The 21,089-nt window shown below is 28.2% G+C and overlaps 2 protein-coding genes and 2 pseudogenes across 3 annotated transcripts; 2 read left to right on the plus strand and 2 right to left on the minus strand.

Moving 5' to 3' along the window:
• Positions 1 to 1,865: 1,865 nt before the first annotated feature.
• LOC132943370 (uncharacterized) lies at positions 1,866 to 3,898 on the plus strand. Of its 2 annotated transcripts, XM_061012336.1 has the most exons (7): positions 1,866 to 2,095; positions 2,185 to 2,354; positions 2,516 to 2,653; positions 2,723 to 3,073; positions 3,138 to 3,402; positions 3,468 to 3,675; positions 3,773 to 3,898. In XM_061012336.1, exons 1-6 carry the CDS (start codon positions 2,001 to 2,003, stop codon positions 3,586 to 3,588), a joined length of 1,140 nt encoding a protein of 379 aa, XP_060868319.1. In that variant the 5' UTR covers positions 1,866 to 2,000; the 3' UTR covers positions 3,589 to 3,675; positions 3,773 to 3,898. The 2 variants fall into 2 exon arrangements, with proteins under 2 accessions (XP_060868319.1, XP_060868320.1); XM_061012337.1 differs by lacking the exon at positions 1,866 to 2,095 and having other exon boundaries at positions 2,211 to 2,354; positions 2,425 to 2,653.
• Positions 3,779 to 4,581, plus strand: LOC132943594 (uncharacterized). Its single transcript, XM_061012626.1, has 3 exons — positions 3,779 to 3,945; positions 4,047 to 4,309; positions 4,373 to 4,581. Exons 1-3 carry the CDS (start codon positions 3,779 to 3,781, stop codon positions 4,579 to 4,581), a joined length of 639 nt encoding a protein of 212 aa, XP_060868609.1.
• Positions 4,582 to 8,010: 3,429 nt separating this feature from the next.
• Positions 8,011 to 10,982, minus strand: LOC132943369 (uncharacterized; annotated as a pseudogene).
• On the minus strand, positions 10,777 to 12,459 carry LOC132943595 (uncharacterized; annotated as a pseudogene).
• Positions 12,460 to 21,089: the final 8,630 nt, after the last annotated feature.

Genomic DNA, 21,089 nt, shown 5'->3' on the forward strand with positions numbered 1-21,089 from the left:
TTTGTACTTTGTAATGAGTATTCATACAGTAAAATCTATTTGCCTGCGGGTGCCAACACCTCCCTTCAATTTTTTTTTTATGATTTTAACTCTAGCCAAATTTTTTAAACATTGGCAATCTGGTACCCTTTGATTAATTCTTTAATGAACTAAATATTTTGAATAATTTTTTCTAAATTTTTTTCCAAATTTTTTTTTGGTTTTATAAAATGCATTTGCCTGCAGGCTCCAACACCCTCCTTCAATTTTTTTTGTTAGTTATGTAACTTTAGTTGAATATTTTGTATTGACTTGAATATTGATAACCTAGTGCCCTATGAATTAATCATTAATAATTAATCCTAATCCTTCTTTAATGAACTAAATATTTTGAATAGTTTTTTCTTTTTAAGATTCTGAGCATTTTAGGTTGTATTTCGTAATGTGTATTCATACAGTAAAATTTTTATAAATATCCCGTATAGGCACTGAGTATAATACTATAATATATAAGTTCTATGGATTTATCATAGTAAATAATATATTTTACAATATATATGGCAATCGTCAATAATTGTTGAAATTCGTCGGCGACGGTTAACAATTCTAATAATTTCAGCAAATACTATTGTAATATAAATATTTAATTTCAGTGAACTAAAAAATAATAAGCCACCAATATAAACGGACTGTTTGTTAAACAGTATATATTTTAATGTAAGTTTTAACACAAACTCGCAAATTTGTTATGATCAGGTTGTTTTCATAAAATATTTCGATACTTTCAAGTTTCAGCTCATCGGTCTATCAGAGTGAGATGATTAGATGAAGATAGCTGTTTCTTCGGCGATGGCGGCACTCTAGCTAGGTTTCACCGGAAGAGTCGATGCTTACGTGTAAGTTTGTTTTCATATTATTACCTACTATTTTACATTTACTTTTTAGACTTAAATTAAATATTTATTTCCACGGAAAATCTGTTAACCATGTGAAGTATAGAAGCATTTATAAGTTTAATCCCAAAAGCGCAATACATAAAATACGCGAGACTGTCTTCGTTTCACCACGCCAAGTTTAATACGCAACTTATAAATATTTATAAAATTTTATAAAATATTAAATTTATTGCAGATTTGAATTATAGTTTATTTTTATATGTTTGTTCTAGCTTCCCAATGTTTTGACTTCATGAGAAAGGTTCAAAAAGTAGGTCCACTAGTGAACTCAGAGTTATATCCCGGTTGGTTAACTCATTGGCAAGAATCAGAATCTATAGTAAACCCCATCGATGTTGTAAAACAAATGAAAGTAATGTTGGCAATGAATGCTTCGTTTAGCTTTTATATGTTTCACGGAGGTACAAATTTTGGATTCACATCGGCATATTTGAAAAGGTTGCTCAACGTATTAAACCAGTGATCAGTGATGTTCCTTTACCGTTTGAGGACTTAGATATTAACTGTGGCTTAGTAATATATGAAACAACATTAACAGATGATCAAAAAAATGTTGAAAATCCAGTAAACCTAACTGTGAACACGGTTAGAGATCGAGCAATCATTACCTGGATCAAGTAGAGTTACATTGCAGTTATAGTTTTAGAAACATGGGTGTTCAAATTTTTTTTTTAGGTACAAGTGGGTACTATGAATTGGTTGAAAGCTAATCTATATAATAAGAATCTAACTTGATTTCGGAGACGAAGGAAACCGGTTTTGAACCCTCATAATAATAATAATAATAATAATAATTAACTGATTAGCAATTATTTTCATATATTCACGAATAACGATGTCTATTGTTTCTTTTTTTTTTTTGTTTATTTATTTTATAATCATTGACCAATAATAATGTACAAAAAATACGCATGCGCGTTCCCTTATTTATTCGATCGATGAGATCGACAGCTCCAACTCCAATCGTTCAGTAGTTTGTCGTATAGCATTATACTAACTATACATTATTCTTTTTGTCAAGTGTTATTTAAATATATAATTATTTCAATAATAATAATTATTATTATGAGTAATAAGAGGTGCATCGTTTTACATTGTGAAAATCGTTCAAATTGCAATCAGGCAATTTCATCGTATGCAATTCCAAATGGAGGAGAGAGGTATTTAATAACACCTAATACTTAATAATTGTAATTATTAATTAAAAATTTTATAAAGTGTGCCCACCTAATGATTTAAATATTTATAGGTTAATACAATGGCTTAATAGTTGCAACAGGACCGATTTGTTGGAACGCGAAACCAATATTCGTACGAATAATAAAAACTTAAGAGTGTGCAATTGTCACTTTGAAACCAATATGTTTTTTACTACACAGCGTAAGAGGTTAAGACCAAATGCTGAACCCACATTATTTGGTATGTGGTATATATAGTATATACATTATTAAATAATACATCTGTTTATTTATTTATTTTTTTATTAAAGAAAGATAACCCTCGGCAACTTGGACATATCTGTTTATTATACTTCGCCTATGTTTCACTACCATTTATTATTATAAATGCATATACTTTAGGTGATATACCGTTCAAGTGGGTAAAATTCCGGTCTGCCTATTTATACCAACCTAAGCATCCATATTATGACGACAATGATGTCTGTATCGGTGTAATGGATGTCATTTGTCAATATTGCAATGCAATGAAATTTAAAGGTACCTTATACCTTAGTGTATACATTTTTAGAATTTTGAAAACGTTTTATATTATTTTCTTAATTAAAGGAGAATCTGCTGGTATGTGTTGTTCAAATGGAACTGTTCGTATTCCAAATATCGATAAACCACCAGAACCAATGAAAACTCTTTTGGAAAATTCAACAAATATTTCAAAACACTTTTTAGAAAATATTAATAAATATAATAATGCATTTCATATGACCTCATTTGGAGCGGCAGAAACTATTGTCGAAAATTATATGCCTACATTTAAAATAAGAGGTCAAGTGTATCATTTAGCCAGATCGTTGATGCCTTTACCAAATACAAATCATAAATATTTACAAGTTTATTTTATGGATGACGAAGAGGAACAAATAGATGCGCGAATGGGTGTTTGCAGTGGATTGAATAAAGGTAATTGTATTGTATAATATATTTGTTGTTTAAAACGTTTTAATTTATATATTTATACATTTAGATATTATAAGAGATTTGCAATTATTGTTACATAATGTCAATCCTTTAATTACGAAGTTCAAAACTGCATTGGATCATATGCCCACTGATCAATACCGAATAGTCATAAATGCAAATATGGTTCCTCGAGGTCAACATAGAGGTAGATTTAATGCACCATCTCAAGTAGAAATGGCTGTAATAATGATTGGAGAAGAATATGGAAATCGCGATATAATTTTATCTAGAAAAGATGAAAAGTTACAACGAATAAGTGAAACTCATAGGTAAATTCATTTTAAAGTGTATTCACTTTACATTTTTTCTTAATTTTTATTTATGTGTTTTTAAGGTCTTATGATTCTCTAGAATATCCACTGATATTTCTACACGGTGAAGATGGTTATGCTATTGATATTTTGTCATTTAATGTTAATTTAAATGAATACAATAGTCATAAAACTGTTTCTTAAAAACAGTATTATGCTTATAGAATGATGGAGAGACATCATATCTACAATCATTTACATAATTATAGAAAACTTATTAATAAATATTGGGTAAGTAAACAATATTTTTTCAATTTAATCAAAAACATGTATAAATATTATAATAATTTAAAAATAATGTAATTTTTAATTTAAATTTTTTCTAAAGGTTGATATGTATGCCAAAATAGAATCAGAACGGCTTTTATTTATACGAAATAATCAGTCAAAATTAAGAGCGGAAGATTACATTCATTTACGTGATGCTATAGAAAATGACGGTCATGTGAATGACATTGGACAACTTCATATTTTACCTTCTTCATTTACAGGAGGTCCAAGGTAGTAAAATATGTTGTATCTTATAACTTAAAATTGCTACGAAAAATGTACTGTAATATTAATTTTAAAAATCTAAAATTGTACATACTATTAATTTTTAGATACATGCACGAAAAAACTATGGATGCCATGACTTACGTTCGTAATTTTGGAACTCCAAATTTGTTCATTACATTTACATGTAATCCAAATTGGACAGAAATAAAAAGAGAACTCAAACATGGTCAAACCCCACAAGACAGACACGATATTATCGCTAGAGTTTTTCATCAAAAAATTAAAGTTCAAATGAACTTAATTGTGAAACATCGTATATTTGGTGAAACGCAGTGTTATATGTATACTGTTGAGTGGCAAAAACGTGGTAATACATGAATGGTATTATTTATTTATTTATTTTTCTACGTATAATTATTCATTATTTAAGGTCTTCCTCATGTTCATTTACTGGTTTGGTTAGTTGATAAAATTAGACCAAATGATGTCGATAGTATAATAAGTGCTGAGTTACCAAATCCCGATATTGATCCTGAACTATTTGAAATAGTTAAAAAACACATGGTGCATGGCCCATGTGGCTATATGAATCCAAATTCTCCATGTATGGGAGAAAACCAAAAATGTTCAAAAAGGTAATAATACATTTTAATATTCAGTATACATATTTAAATCTATTTCATATTAATAACTATTATACATTTATATAAATGTTTTGAATTATAATTTATATTTTTTTAAATTAAGTATATTTTTAAAATTTCATGATTTGTACTTATATTTTTTATTTGTATAAGTGTAGGTATTTAGTTATTTTTTAGTGCAAAAGCGCATACGAATGTATTTATTATAATATTAATTAATAATATATTTAATTATTGTGATAATTGTAATAATTAATATTTATTACAATAATGCAGTTTAAACTTTAAAGTTCCTCATATATATTATGAAGTTAAATTCTATTGATAGGACTTTCTTTGTAAGTTATGAGTAAAAACTTAATTTTCAAGTTATATAATAGATATATTCAAGTGCCATGCAGTTACCTACTTAAGGTGGTTTTACATAACAAATCGTAATTAGTTTAAGATTAACATTATTTTGCATTTTTATTGTATACATATGCAAAGGAATGCATATTTAATAAAAAAAAATTCATTTGTTCTATTAGGTATCCGAAAGCATTTACTAACCAGTACTATTACTGAAGATGATGGATATCCTTTATACAGACGAAGGGCTTTTGGTAGTGGTGGATTTTACTACTTATAGTAAGTTTTTTTGCTGTTTCAATATTATGGCCGGTGTGGTAAATATTCGAGACATCGATCAGTCATTGGGATCAAGGTAATCATCGATTTTTAATTACTGAAACTTAGATATACAATACTTTACAAATTATTAATGGCACTTTTTTTGCACTACGTATTAATGTTATATGCAGCATTTATAATATGATGTAATATAATTAGATATTTAGTTTTCAGATTAAAGCACGTGTTTTAAAAGTTCACGAGTTACGTACCTTCAAAAATAATACAGGAAAACTTTATTGTGTGGATATATTTGATGCTACGGGAGAAATACGTCTCACCGCTTTTAATAATGATGCCGAAAATTTGTGCTCAATTTTCAAGGTATGATATGAAGAATAGTAATAAATAATAATATTACGATCGTCAATTACGATTTATTAAATTTAAAAATGTATCTTATATCTATAAAAACATTATGATTTGTACCTTTATAGAAAGACCAGATTTTTAGCATAGTAAATGGAAAAATTAACAAAGCTAATAAATTATACAATCGCCTTAATCATAATTATAAAATTATAATGGGACCTATGACAATTATTACTCAAATAGAAGATACATCGGATGTAGTTCCAACACACGTCACTCTTATGACGTTTGATAGTATTATATCATTAAATAATGATGCGATAGTTGGTATGTATTACACATTACTAAATAGTCTTCCGTTATAATTAATTTTATTTACTACTTAATTACTTTCTAGACACTATTGGAGTAATAATTCGCATAGAAGACATAGTAGACATTGTGAAGCCAAAAAAAAAAATTAAAACTACGAGATGTTATAATAGCAGATAATACTGGAATCGAGGTACCTAAATAGGGTTTATATTACAATAAACATTTTATCTGTTTTAAATACCTATAAATGATTTTATATTATATTTAATTTTAGATTACACTTACGCTATGGAACGAAGAAGCTTCTGTATTTAGTGGAAAAATAGAAGACGTTCTTTGAGTTGAGAAGGGTAAATTAGTTGTTAATAAAAAAGGTAAAAAATTATCTGTAACGCAGTCTACTGTTATACAAATTAACCCTAATTGGCCTGAAAAAGAAGTGTTAAAAGAATGGTATAAAAAGGAGGGCCAATATCAAGTCAATAGAATGAATTTAACACAATCATCGTCGATCGATAACACTACGTTAAATCAATCAGGTAGGTTTTTAAAATAGTTTAAACAAATTGACTTACATAGCAACATTCTATAATGTGTATTGTATTTTTTTTTCAATAACAGATAACGCATATTTAACATCAGTAGATGATAAAATTTTTTCACACATAGTGAAAGACGAAAAGTCTACGAAACGTCGTTTAGACGAGATATACGTCCTCCAAGAACAGCTGCAAAGTGAAATTACTGAACTTACATTTAAAAAAATTAGATTAAATCTCGAATGTCAAGCAGTAGAGAATAGGATTATTAATAGAAGACAAAAAGACATTGATTATTAATTTTATTATTGTCTATATTTTTAATTTGATTGTATATTATGTATTTATTATTGTTATTATTATTAATTATTGCATTTGTTTGCACTTGCATTTTTCCATTTGAAATATATATTATTCATTGAACAAATAATTTATTGTTACATTTTTTTCTACCTTATCTCCATTCTATAATAAAAAGAATACAATTGACCACTCCAGTGGTTGAATTCTAAATAAAGGATATATCATTTTCAGAAACTAGCAATAACAATAACTGCAATATGTAATTATGTTATATTTATTTGTATAGCCAAAAAAATAGTCTTAAGTTTTTAAATTAAATTATAAAAAAATAATTTCTTCCGGAGGAAGATCGGGCAGCTAGTACTACAATAAGCTTAAACATTAACCGTACTGTTCAAAACCTAAGCATTTTAATTGAGAATCAGGGAAGGATTAATTTTGGAGACTTTATTGAAGATAGGAAGGTAATAATAGCTGACAATAAATTATTTTATTCATGGTCTGAGACTGAAATAGTATAATTTATAATAGTATACTATAGTATTATAGTATAATATAATGCTTACCAGTTACCATAGAAGTTAATATTTGATAAATTGTATACAGACTGGCGACTGGTTACATTACCTTTTTAGAAACAAAAGTGGTAATATTTACAATCACTGAAGCAGATTGTATTATATTTATTTTAACTACCAACTGAGTATAATTACTGAATTAAAATATTGTATGTAAAATAATACTAATTATATTTTCTAGGGAATTTTTGATCAAGTGATTCTCGGAAATAAAATATTAAGCCCTTGGAAAATGACTGCATATCCTTTGAATTATACATTATGGATTTCTTCAATCAAATCAGTTGAAAACGTCAACAGTGTTAAATTACCAGCATTTTATAAAACACAGTTTACATTACCAGTGTGTCATTCTATAAAACCATCCATTGACAAGCAATAATTTATTCACAGTTCATAACATCAACTAGATAGGGCCCAGCTAGGATACCTACATAATTCAGAAAATTAAAACATATTCCCAGACAACAACATAAAGTTTAGAGAATATATAACGTGTAATGTTCTAATAAAATTTCAACGTAGTGTTACTAATATCACTGGAATGTTATAATAATTTTTTGTCGTCCGTTTTTGTCCGCCTTTTAAATGTTACAATAAAGCTATATGTTTAATATAGAATGGAATGCAGATTTTAAATAAAACAAAGTTTTAATGCAATTATAGTACCTAATATATTGTTTATTATTTATTAATTCATATTTATTAAAGAACACAATTTATAGTTTGTTATTTTTTTCAACTGCTTTGTTCAGAAGCCTAAATTTAGAGTGATTGAGCCAGTTTGCTAATGGGTCATTAAAATCTTTATTGATCTTATCTTTGTTTTTTGATGGATTCTTAATGCATCTAAAACAAATAAAACATACATAAAGTTAATACAAATAAAATGTCCACCACAAAAAGTAACATTATTATATTTATTACTAGGGCTCGGACTGGAATGCAAATACCTTTGTTTATGATAATAGAAAAATAATTTTTGTATCAAAATGTGTTTAATTTAATTTCTAATAATGGAAGAATTTTTTTTTTTTGCTTTTTTACTTATAAATGCCTTTTTGAAATTTTGAAATTTTAATAGGTCTGACAGTTTTTATAAATGTATAAACTGTACAAATCGATAAGACTTTATTGTGATAATTACACATTGTCGATGTTATGTTTAAAATTATTTTAATGTGTTATACTATTAGCAATACTTCTTGATATTACCTAATACTTTATTGAGTGTGACAAGTTAATTTAAAGTTTAAAGGTCTCCACACACTGCAGTGGTGGCGGTGAATTGCTGCAGGACACATTTCACCGCTCACCGCGGCGGTAAAGCCAAGAAAATAGAATTTAACGACACCACTACCACTGCAGGGGACCTTAAGAAAGATGAAACTACCTACAGGTACTACCTATCAATATAGATTAATAAATATATGTCCGTTTAAACATTTTACCACAAATACTTTTCTTTTTGCCTCTCACATTTTAAGTGCTTTTATTGTTTAAACTGCCTTCATATCCAAGCTCTATTTAATACCATAACATAACATAACTAATTTTCAAGAATATAAGGCTTATTATGGTAGCTTATAAAAATTATCTGACATTTACTCTGTATTTAAATAATCAATAATAATATAATCTTATTTTAAGGTAAATAATTAATAATTATGTTGGTCTAATTTTCAATTTATTAGTAGTGTATTTTAAAACATAAATATTTTATAAATTATGTTCATAATACTAGACTTGAATTAAAAGCTCATTAATATTATATTAATAGTGCCAATTTTAAACAAGAGTTTTAGCATATTATGTATTTTGGGGTGTAGCTTATTTATATCATCATTAACCTAATAAGTAATAACCTAATAAATAAGGTCAATTTTAAACTATGATACTAACTACAGGCTATAGTACCTAAAAGTATCAAAAGTATTATTATTAATAAATAAATCATTTTAAGTTAAGTACTCACCTATAAATAGTTGATAAACAGGCAATTCTGAGAAGTTTTTTTTGTTCTTTTTTCCCAGAAGAGAATACTCGGTTAAAACATCATCAATAAACATACGTCCCATAAGTCGTCTCACGCTATCACCAACATCTTTTGTACCCACGAGTAATGATCAACTTGGAAACCTAAATAAAATTGAACTAACATTTTTACAGCTGCTTCAACAAATAATAGTTTATACATTTACCATATTTAATCGAAATTGTTTATCAGACTTAACTTTATTGTTAAGTAACTGTAAATCTTCTTCATTAGTAATTGGGAAGAAATCGTCTAAACTACATCCATTCTCATACTGCATAGCTATTTCTGTAGCTCTTGATTGTCCAAAGTTATTAATAAATCCTTCCAACACCATATAGCTTGAATTCACAGTTGAATGTATCGCAGAAATTGCATGCTTAACTTTAGTTAGGAACTGACAACAACATTTTTGAATGCTAGAAAATAGACGAATTAATTTATAATAATCTACTTATTTACCATTGCCGTAGCTAGTGTATAAGTAGAAAAAATTTAAATATTGAAAACATATTTTTATTTGCCAAGAAATTAATATTATTTATAAAAAATTTTAAATGTATGAAAAATACAAGATCAGTTAGACCACAATACCTATCCACCAACCGATCTACGCACTCATAATATGAAAAACATGTCATAATTATAAACACATACATGACGTATATTTGAATGTATGCCACTGCCTAGCTACCATTACAATTTACAAATAAAATATGAATGAAGTTGTATTATTATAACGATGACTAATTGATACATTCAATATAGAAGATAATTATAATACATACCTGTATCAGTCATGCCACAGTCATATTCTGTATTATATTTAGATGAACGATTTGACCCTATAATTAAGCAAAAAACAAATTAAAAATCATTTGAGAAATACAGATTTAATTTATATTTTACCTTCGAACTCAACAGTTGGAAATAAAACTCTTTTTATAGGACGAGTTAATGGTGTAGGGTTTGAACGTTGAGATAATGGTGAAGTGTTTGAACGATGAGATACAGCAGGTGAAGGCAAATTTATATATTCAATAAATGGTTGTTTTGGAGGCATAGAAGACATAATAGATGGACTAGTTTCTACAATCAAAATTTTCCCAATTGGAGAATTTATAACATACTTGTCATTACGATTAGTCATTGCTTGTGATACTGATGGAACTGTTAACAAATAAATATATGTGTACGTGTTTAAAATAATTATTGTAAAATTATACAAATCAGTAAAACTTATATAGTGTAATGTGTGCCACTGCCTAGTTATTATTACAAATAAAATAAGAATTATTGTAATACAAATATAAATAAGGTCTGATTTTCTGATTCTTAAATAAACTTAATTGATACATTCTATACAACATAATAATACACATACCTGCATAAGACATACCATACAATTCTGTATTATACTTAGATGAACGATTATTTCACCCTAATAAGCAAAAGACAAATTAAAAATCATTTAGGAAATACAGCTTTAATTCAGATTTTACCTTTGGACCCAACAGTTGAAAATAAAACTCTTTTTTTTTAGGATTTGATGATGGTGTAGCGTTTGAATGTTGAGGTGATGGCAAAGTAATGGATTCAATTAATGGTTGTTTTGGAGGCATAGAAGACATAATAGATGGACTAGTTTCTTCAATCAAAATTTTCCCAATTGGAGAATTCATAAAATACTTGTCATTACGATAAGTCATTGTTTGTGATACTGATGGAACTGTTAACAAATAAATATATGTGTACTTGTTTGAAATAAATATTATAATAAAACACACAAATTATATAGAAAAATACGAGCCAAAATATATACATACCATTTAAAATGATTGATTTATGATAGTCAGGGTCTTTATCAGAATCATGGCCATCTTCAATATCTGATTCATCATCAAAACCACCTGTGTTTTTAATTTTTTCTAGAAAATTAAAAAATTAAATTAGGTAGGTACAAAACATAATATTATTTATTAAGTACAAACTAAAGTAAATTTAAATAAAACACCTAGAGATTAGCTAGAAGACTAAACTTAAAAATCAAATTTACTTAGTCTTAACGAAGGGGGACTTTCCATTATACTTTTTGATTTTAACAGGCGTTGAGCATTTAAATCTTCATTTGCAGACAAATCTGAGTAGAATTGTGCCCAGTTTTGTTTTCATCCGTGCTTCTTCTAAAGATCCTAAAATACAAAAAGAAACAAATTTAAGTTTCGGTGGCCACCTTAAAAACATATATTTTTTAATTATTACTTACCAAACTTTCGACCAAGCATCCTTGCAGGTAACCACTGATAGTTTTTTCATCTGGATAATCTTTTTTTTCGATACATTTTTTTGACTTCTTTGATACAATTGGCCAAGCACATGTTTTATCTTTTTTTTGGTACCATGTTTCGGGAACAGATTCCACCGTGTCCTCATTTAAAAAGTGGACAACAACCCACATTATGATTTTAAGAAATCTAAATTCAATATTTTATTAAGAAATATGAATTACCTCCAAAACATACTTTCTAAATACTAACAATTATATTAAACCAACTACATCCTATTTATCTTAACTAGTTATTTAATTTATCTACAATTACATTACATATAAATATTATATAGTGATATTTGAAATTATACATGATTAATAATATATAGGAACTACACAATATTTCAAATACTTAACAATACAAATTGAAATTAATGATCACTAGGTATAATATTAGTATTATGTATTATAGGTTATAATATACAGAATTCTTAAATAATTAATAATATTTACAATTTTATACATAATTGTATTTAATTAAGTATGAATAATTGGCATAGCAATTAAATTATTTTCATGTTCAATTAACATTATTTTTTTTTTTATATCTAAATAGTCCCAACACGACAATTTATTACTAAGGTTTTTTACAATATAAATATCAAAAATTGTAGAATCAACAGGGTTTTTATATAGAGGAATCATTATCTCAAAAGCTTTTCCTACTAATTTGATACTGCCTTGATTGGTTTTAACAAAATTCAAACATTTAACGACTTTTTTATTATTAGTTAATACATAACTCTCTTTAGTGACTGAAGTATTAATTTTAAATTTATCAAAAACTAGTTTTTTGAATTCTAATCCTTTAATATTATCAACTAATGGTCCACTTTTATGTTGTTTAGACATAACTGGGAATTTTTGTTACTAGTGAGGCAGGTAGCTTATACATTTCTTCATATCTATTAACCAATTGCTCCAAAGGTTTTTCATGTTTTCGGACTTTACTCTTTAACTCTTTCATATAATTTTCAAATGGAAATGCAGAGGCATTATCAAGAGGACCAAAATTAATATAATCATCAGGGAGATGTAGAAGTCCATGAACATTATGTGAAATATGCTGCCGGCCATAAATATTTTCAAACGTTCTAACAAAATAGTGAAGTAGTTCTTTGGCATAGTTCAAATAACAACTATAATCAGGACTTAACAATATTGTCATTGCCACATGTAATGCCATAAAATTAGTATATGAATTATCAATAATAACATTTTTGAGCACAATAGGCCCGACATACACAATAAAAAATCTCAATTCACTGGCTTTATATCTCCCAACATCCTGTATCAATCTAGTTTTCCGTGGAAAATCAATAGGAATGAATTGTTTAATGTTCAGTAATGAATTACTTAATATGTTTATATTTTGGCCTTGAATACGTGTTTGTACTGGCCCAGTATGTAACCAAAGTAAAATAAGTTTTTTGACAACCCCCAGGGCCACAAGATGCATGTAATCAAGAGGAAACATGGTAACAATATCTAAACCTGGAACTTTAATGAGCCTTGATAGGGTATTCCCAATAGGGTGTTCTTCGAATGCTTTACTTGCATATGATTCATGAGTTCTTTTAGTAGAAAAATTGCAATATGGATAACAGACACGATTTAGATAATGTTCTCCAACTTGAATACAACGAGTGCAAGATGAAAATCCAGAATGACCCTTTAATTTTAGTATAAACGCCTTAGCAGGGCTATCACATATAAAAGCACCAAATGATACTTTCATATTACAGTTATTCAAATTAATACCATTGGTAACAAGTTCTTTAGCTTCTGATATAAAATTAACAAGAAAATCATTGCTGTCCTTAGGTTTAGTATAGCCATGGTAAATACCTACAGGAAAAACTGTTTTAGTTGTATCATTACTTATATATGCCAAAATGGGCCACAACTGACTATTGCTACTTTTAGCTATGGGTAATCCATCGATACCAATTATAATTTTAATTTCCGTCATATTAGAGGATGCATGTCGAATTATTCCTGATGCTAGGTAGTCCAAAATGGTAATATTGACCAGGTTCAACAATACGAATACTTGATATTAACCGTGGAGTAGCTAACAATGTCCGAGTATTCCAAGGCAGCTCATTGGTATTAATTATTTCCCTTTGTTTCATCAAATATAATAATTTACTTGCAGTGCTTTGGGGAACATTGCACTCAATTATCCATTTACATAAATCATCTTTAATACTACTACCACTTATACTATTAGTACTTTCTTTAGTATAACTAGAAGGTATTTTTATTGAATTATTATTAGACTGATCTGCATTAGATAAATTGCAGTTTTCATTGACATTGATTTCTACAATATTTGGAACATTATGAAATGAAGAAATGGAAGTTTCCTGAATAGATTGAGAATTTTTTTCTGTGCTAGTTGAAGGGATATAAAGCGAATTGACAAATAGGCTATCTTCTCTTTCGATGAAATCATTGTTATTGTCAGTACATATTTTAATACACTGTAAAGAATCTAACTCTTTTTGAATTTTTCTTCTGGATTGCATTTTTAAAACCCTGTAATTTTCAACAGTAAAATTCTGAATTTCAACTAATTTGTTAAATCTATAATAGACTAAAGATCTGATTGTCTAATGCCTACCATAATTTATTTTATAATAACTATTTCTATAGAATACCTACCTAGATCTACTGCAACAATAGTAATAATGTTCAATGACTTATATATGTACCAGTGTAGATGTGTAGTATATACCTAAATTTTATTTAATAAGATTTAACTAAGGACATACCTATTAGGTATACATTATACAAGTATTTAACTTAAATACATACCTATGTTAATATATAAATGTATATATTAGATACCTACCTATTTAATTTATTTATACCTAGGACCTACTTATATCTGCTTTTGATTTAATAAATAAATAACATTATATAATTTATATTGTTTTGTGATTGGTGGGTACCTAAACCTTTAAACTCATCCACTGCCCATCCTTAATTTAGTTTATTTTGATACATTAATTATGCTTGACGACAATGGTGTCGTCAATTTATAGGAACTATCATCCATGCAGAACTAGGTACTTCATAATAATATATTAATATATACTTCACAGATAGTGTATTATAATTTACAATATGTATAGCAGTTTATAGGTGATTAAGGTTTAAATAGCTACACAATTGGTACTGTTTAAATAATATTATACTAATAATAATAATAACACATAATATTTAAGATATATATTATAGCAATAGTAAACGTACTACACAAATACTTTTAAAATGTTGGAAGTATATAAGTACCTCTACTCTATTAATATAATTTACATCAACAGAAAGAAAAATTAATTAAATGTCTGAAAATTGAATAAATTACAGTTTGACTTACAATTGAAATTAAATAATTTAAATATCTGGACTCTTGTCAAAAAATATATAGTATATACATTTTAGCTTACAACATTTAAAGTGTAGGTACCTAGGTATTCACATAATATATTCTATTATAGAAAGGACATCACAACACTTTATTTTTTATTTTTAGTTTATTGGTTTATTATAATGCAGTCCAAAAATCCAAAAATCTAAAAAAATGTTAAACCATTGAAATTGTTGTGTTAATCTACACACTTTTACACGTAAAACATATACGCCGCCATATACGACGGTTGTACGTTACACGTATAATATTTTCAAAGGCATGTATCTCATTGAATAATTAGGGTTGAAGTGTGAGACCCACACCATATTTCTTATATAACGATATACTTTAAACCTAAGCAGACTTGTATGTAGTGTTGTGATGTCCTTTAAGTCTCAGTCAAACACAAAGCGTTCTGTCCGTGTGGACAGCGTGCCCCGTACACCATGGCAGACCGCTTTCTGTTTTATAATAATAATCAATGTCTAAGGTATACTTACTTGAAAGTCGCAAAAACAAGTGCGTATTGGCTAGGCTAATGGGTATCAACAAATTACTGTTATATGACCTAGAAGTTACGCGAGTATAGTCACTATAAAACAAAAGTCAAAAGTCAAAACAGCAAACGCAAAAATGCAAAACGCATGGAAAAACATTATAACAACATATACCACTCGGCGGCGACACCGGTGAGTGACACTGTCGGCCAATCACAAAACGCGATCGTCTAGGATGACGGTTAGGTAGCGCCGCAGCGGTGTTATCGGTGGGCGGCGGCTCAGTCTTCGTACGCCAAAGCTGATAATCTTAAACGCAGTTCACGAAAGTTGGCGACAAAATAATACCAAAATAAAATGTTTTCGTTATCAGTAATAAATAAACGCGTTAACCGCAGGCCGCAGCGTTAGACTAATGTTTATAAATTATAAATTATAATAATAATATGATGAATCTTGATAAATTCATCAAATAATGTGATGAATATTATAGATAATATTTACAGTAGGTATGCAATATTGCTATTCCCCCCTTGACATAAACGACAAGCCTAGCCAAAGCCTCTAGCTCCCCGTCACCGTCTAAAATATATTGTAGGCGATCAGGTAATGTCTCAAGAATCTAATGATATAATTGATTTTTAATTTGTATATTTTTAGTGTGTGTATTTATTTTTTCTACGAAATAAAAATATCTCCGAACGTCCATAACAATATTTACCATACCATAATAATAAACTATAATATTATTGTTGTTACAGCATTTTAACGTAACATATTTTCGGATGTATTCAGCGTGTTCCTCCGTGATTGAAAAATGAAAAATTTTTTTTTTCTTCAAATTAATGAACTTATTTTTAACTATAATTGTATTTACGTTTATTTCTCCTGGTGGTGGTAATTCTCGTTGGTGAACGAACCAGTGTGTATGACAGTATACTTGTAGCTTATAAAATATTTAGTTATTGTCAATACACGAAATGTATTATGCGAATACCTAATAAGTAATAACGATTTCATTGTCGACCGGACGTATTTTCAGCGTGGCGACACGGGCTACACGTCAATTATTCTAAATAGTGTTCTAAATGTTCTAATAGTGTTATGTGCCCGCACAAATGCACTGAAAACCACCAAACCTTTTCGATGGCCAATGAAAATAATGTTGCTAATGCTAACCGTATTCTTCTAATATCTATTGATACACATATTATAGGTAGCCTATATAGTGGCTCATTCAGGGGCGTAATTAGGGGGTGATTAGGGCGATAGATCCCCTCCCAAAACTTTTTTATTACTGCTAACATTTTGATCAAAGTATTGATAATAATGACCATTAATGAATGCTAAAAACGTATACCCCCCCCCCCCCCCCCCCAAACCAAATTCCTAATTACGCCACTGGGCTCATTACAATTAAGTTTAAGATGGAGTGTGGAGTGGTATAGCGTGGTACAGTTGACGCGCCGTGTGTTTTGTGTTGCGCGGGGTGGTGCGGCAAAGTTTTTATGCGCAGCGCGTCTCTTCCCGACAATTGTCGGTCTCTGTATCCCGTGCCAAAGGAAAATTGGTGCGGCTCGTTTCATCCAATCTAACGGAGCGGCGGTTTTACTGTGCGCGGTATATATCACGCTCCACACTACGCGCCGTGTGATCCCCCCTTAACAACAATATTTGAAAATGAAAGTAACCAAAACTTTTTGGAAATGTATGACGAAAAACATTACCTATTTGAATTTATGCATATAATATTACTTGAATATGCCTGTAAAATTTTCACTGTAATATTAAAAATAAAACAGAATTATAAAACTAAACTAATGTTTCAAAAAACAATATTAGTCTTATAAATATGTTAAAAAATTAAAATAATATTACATTTTAAATATTTAACTTTTAAACTAGATAGAATTTTATGAAAGCATTATATGTTCCGGCATGGCTGTCTGGGTTGTGTATAGCAATGCAATCTAGGTATCTTGCGACGGAAGTCAGAGGATGACACAGTATGGTCTTTGCGTTAGAAGCATCAAATTGAGTACCTAGGTATTTTGTTGTTTTTTAAATTTTTATTTACATAATTTTTTCTATTGATTCCATCACCATATACCAGATGACGATACGTCATCCAGTAAAAAGATTGTCGGTGGCAATAAATATATAATTCAAGTTTAAAAAGTACTCCGAACTGAAACTTGAAAGTATCTATTTTATGAAAACAACCCGAACGCACTCAAATGTGCGGGTTCGTGGTATAAACTTATATTTTAATATTATATATACCTACTGCTTAACAAACTGTCCGTCTATTGTTGGCTCATTTTATTTTTTTTGTTCACCGAAATTATCATAGAATTGTTAACCGTTTCCGACGAATGTCGATAATTATTGACGATTATCATAGATGATACAAAATATATTAGGTATATTATGATAAATCCATTAAACTTATATACTCAGTACCTATATGGTAAATTGATAAATTGTGTGTTCTTTTACAGAAATCTTTGTGATCTGCAACGTATGAATAGATACGGTTAAGTTGAATTATTATTATTTGTTTATTGTCATATTTGTATATAATAATATATTTTAGTCGTTTCAATTATCCACGAATAATATTTTTAAAATAGGTATAGCACGAACTAAAATCGTTCTTCTTTGTTTAAATATCTGATTTCGTCCAATTTGATCATAAAAATATAAAATAACTAGGTATAAGAAAAATTGTGTTTTTTCTAAAAAAATTTTTTAGATTTTTTGGTTACAGAATAATCTATTTACGTGAAACTTTGTTTTCAATTTTCAAACCTTAGCTATAAAAGTTGAAATATCATTTTTCAATTTTAAAGTTCATAAATTGTGCCTATTTATTTTAAAAAATTTCACCTGTTATTGTAACAATATATCAGGAGCCTTTTATTAAATGTTCATGCTTTTTGACCCCACTACTAAAACTTTATTGACATTTATAGAAAATAAAACTAAAAAAAATGGAAACTGAAAATGCCCACAAACAGCAAAACAAGTCAAAATATTTTGGTGGTGTATAGAAAATGCTATTATAAACAATCAGGGGAAATTGCATGTACCTTAGCTATCTACGATCATTTGACTTAAAGTTAAACCAAAAACTAAAATTGATTTTGTTAAAACGTGATATTATTGGTAGGTTAAATTTCTATTTTATAATAGATCAATAGCCAATAGATTACCTATAAATCACATTTTTTTATTTAAATCCCGGTAGTCGAGTTTTGGACAAGTACCTACATAGGTAACTTATAATAATTCATATTGCAATTTAATTAGGTACCAAAAAAATATAACTTCTCAAACACTGTGTCTAGAGGAACTGGTGGGATAATGCATTCGAATAATAAAATGTCTATAAACTTGTGGACCAGTTTCGCACAGTTAAATTTGGCATGCGAACTCTAACTGAAATAGATAACCAGAATAGGTACATTGCTGATCACAAAGTACTTTCTGTAAAAGTACATACGATTTAATATTTATCAATAGACTGTATAGATACTTAGTATAATATAAAGTTCTATGGATTTATCATAGTAAATAATATATTTTATAATATCTATGGCAATCGTCAATTGTCGACATTCGTCGGCGACGATAAACAATTTTAATAATTTCAGTGAACAAATAAGTAATAAGCCATCGATATAGACCGACAGTTATGAGCCGTATACATTATAATGTAAGTTTTAACACAAACTCACACATTTCGTTATGATCAGGTATTCAGGTTATTTTCATAAAATATTTTGATACTTTCAAGTTTCAGTTCAGAGCGAGATGAAGATGGATAAAGATTGTTTCTTCGGCGACGGCGGCGACGGCGGCGGCACTCTAGCTAGGTTTCACCGGAAGAGTCGATGCTTACGCGTAAGTTTGTTTTCATATTATTACTATTTTACATTTACTTTTTAGGCTTAAATTAAATATTTATTGCCACGGACAATCTGTTAACTGGGTTACGTAGAAGCATTTATAAGTTTAATCCCAAAAGCGCAATGTATAAAATACGCGAGACCGTCTTCGTTTCACCACGCCATGTTTAATACGCAACTTTTTGCATGTTATACTATACGCCGGGTATCACCTTAGGTTTACGCGAAGTATTTAAAACAATATAATGTTATTAATCTTTATATTTTATATTTTTATATACATAAATACATTATACACCCCATATATTTTATTAGCATACTTACAGCTTTTTTAGTGTAGTTTATACCCTATAGATGGCTATAGATATAGGTATTTAATGTCTTGCAATTATATATTTTACTATAATTATTAATTTCATTATAATATAATATAACAATACACTTTAAATTAAATTAGTTGTTATCAAGACAGACAGTCTTAAAACAAATTCTTTTCTGGACGTTTTCAAAACGAATTATGTTTAAAAAAAGTTGCACAGTTATCGTAGCAGTAGAGTCAGTTGCTAGATCAACCCGTGTGGCCGCGTGACATAAAATAGGAATTTTATTATTCTTGTTTTTTTTTTTAATAATTTTTTCGAAAAATATATGTACCATGTATAGCTCATACAATTATGAATTTATAGTTCATAGAAATGCGGATGTTTTACTTCATAGATATTTTTTTATTGAAATCGTGTAAATAATTTGATTAAACAATCAGGTAGGTAACCTAACCTACTCATCACTAGTATACATTTTTTTTTATATTACGTGTAAAATCACCAACACAAGGTGCAGACTGCATTTAAAAAATTAAAAACATAAAATAAAATATAAAATAATGTTGTAGTAGAAGCTGGAAACTGTAGTTTATTCTAATTTATAATCCAATTAATGTAACCGAGAATGTAACTATTAAATTCATCATTGAATTCAGAGATCACTTTGGGATAAATGCCAAACGTATAAATGTAAATTAAGTTAAAAATAATTAAAAAACATTTTGTGAAAGGAACAAGATTACTGCTAATATTTAAGTTGTAATTATTATTAACAAGTAAATACAAATAATAGATATTTTAATAGCTTTTTACTATTAACATATTCAGTGTAAATATAGTTTCTGATCGACTTACCTATAAATAAGTATCTTCTATAAAATAATTATTCATATCAAATAATCCTAACAATTTAATGCAAGGATTCTCATAAATTGATCTTACAGCAGCCTTAAAACACCAAAAATATATTTACACAGACCACAAGAAAAAATAATTGAAAATATTAAAAAAATAATGAACACATCATTATAAAATTAATCGATCCGCTCAGAATCTAAAATTATATACTTAGAGTTTTAGAAATCTAGTTGGTATTATGGTATTTGATGAATTTACTGTATACGTTTATGGCTTTATGTTAACTCTAAAATCCAGTCATCACATTTTTATTTAATAATTCATAAAATACAATATACTCTTATAATAAAATTCTTGTGCTTCTGATATCTATTCACCACCTTAATCAATTGATAAACTAAAATAATAATTTA

This window comes from Metopolophium dirhodum, chromosome 4 (assembly GCF_019925205.1).
Source record: "Metopolophium dirhodum isolate CAU chromosome 4, ASM1992520v1, whole genome shotgun sequence".
NCBI lineage: Eukaryota > Metazoa > Arthropoda > Insecta > Hemiptera > Aphididae > Metopolophium > Metopolophium dirhodum.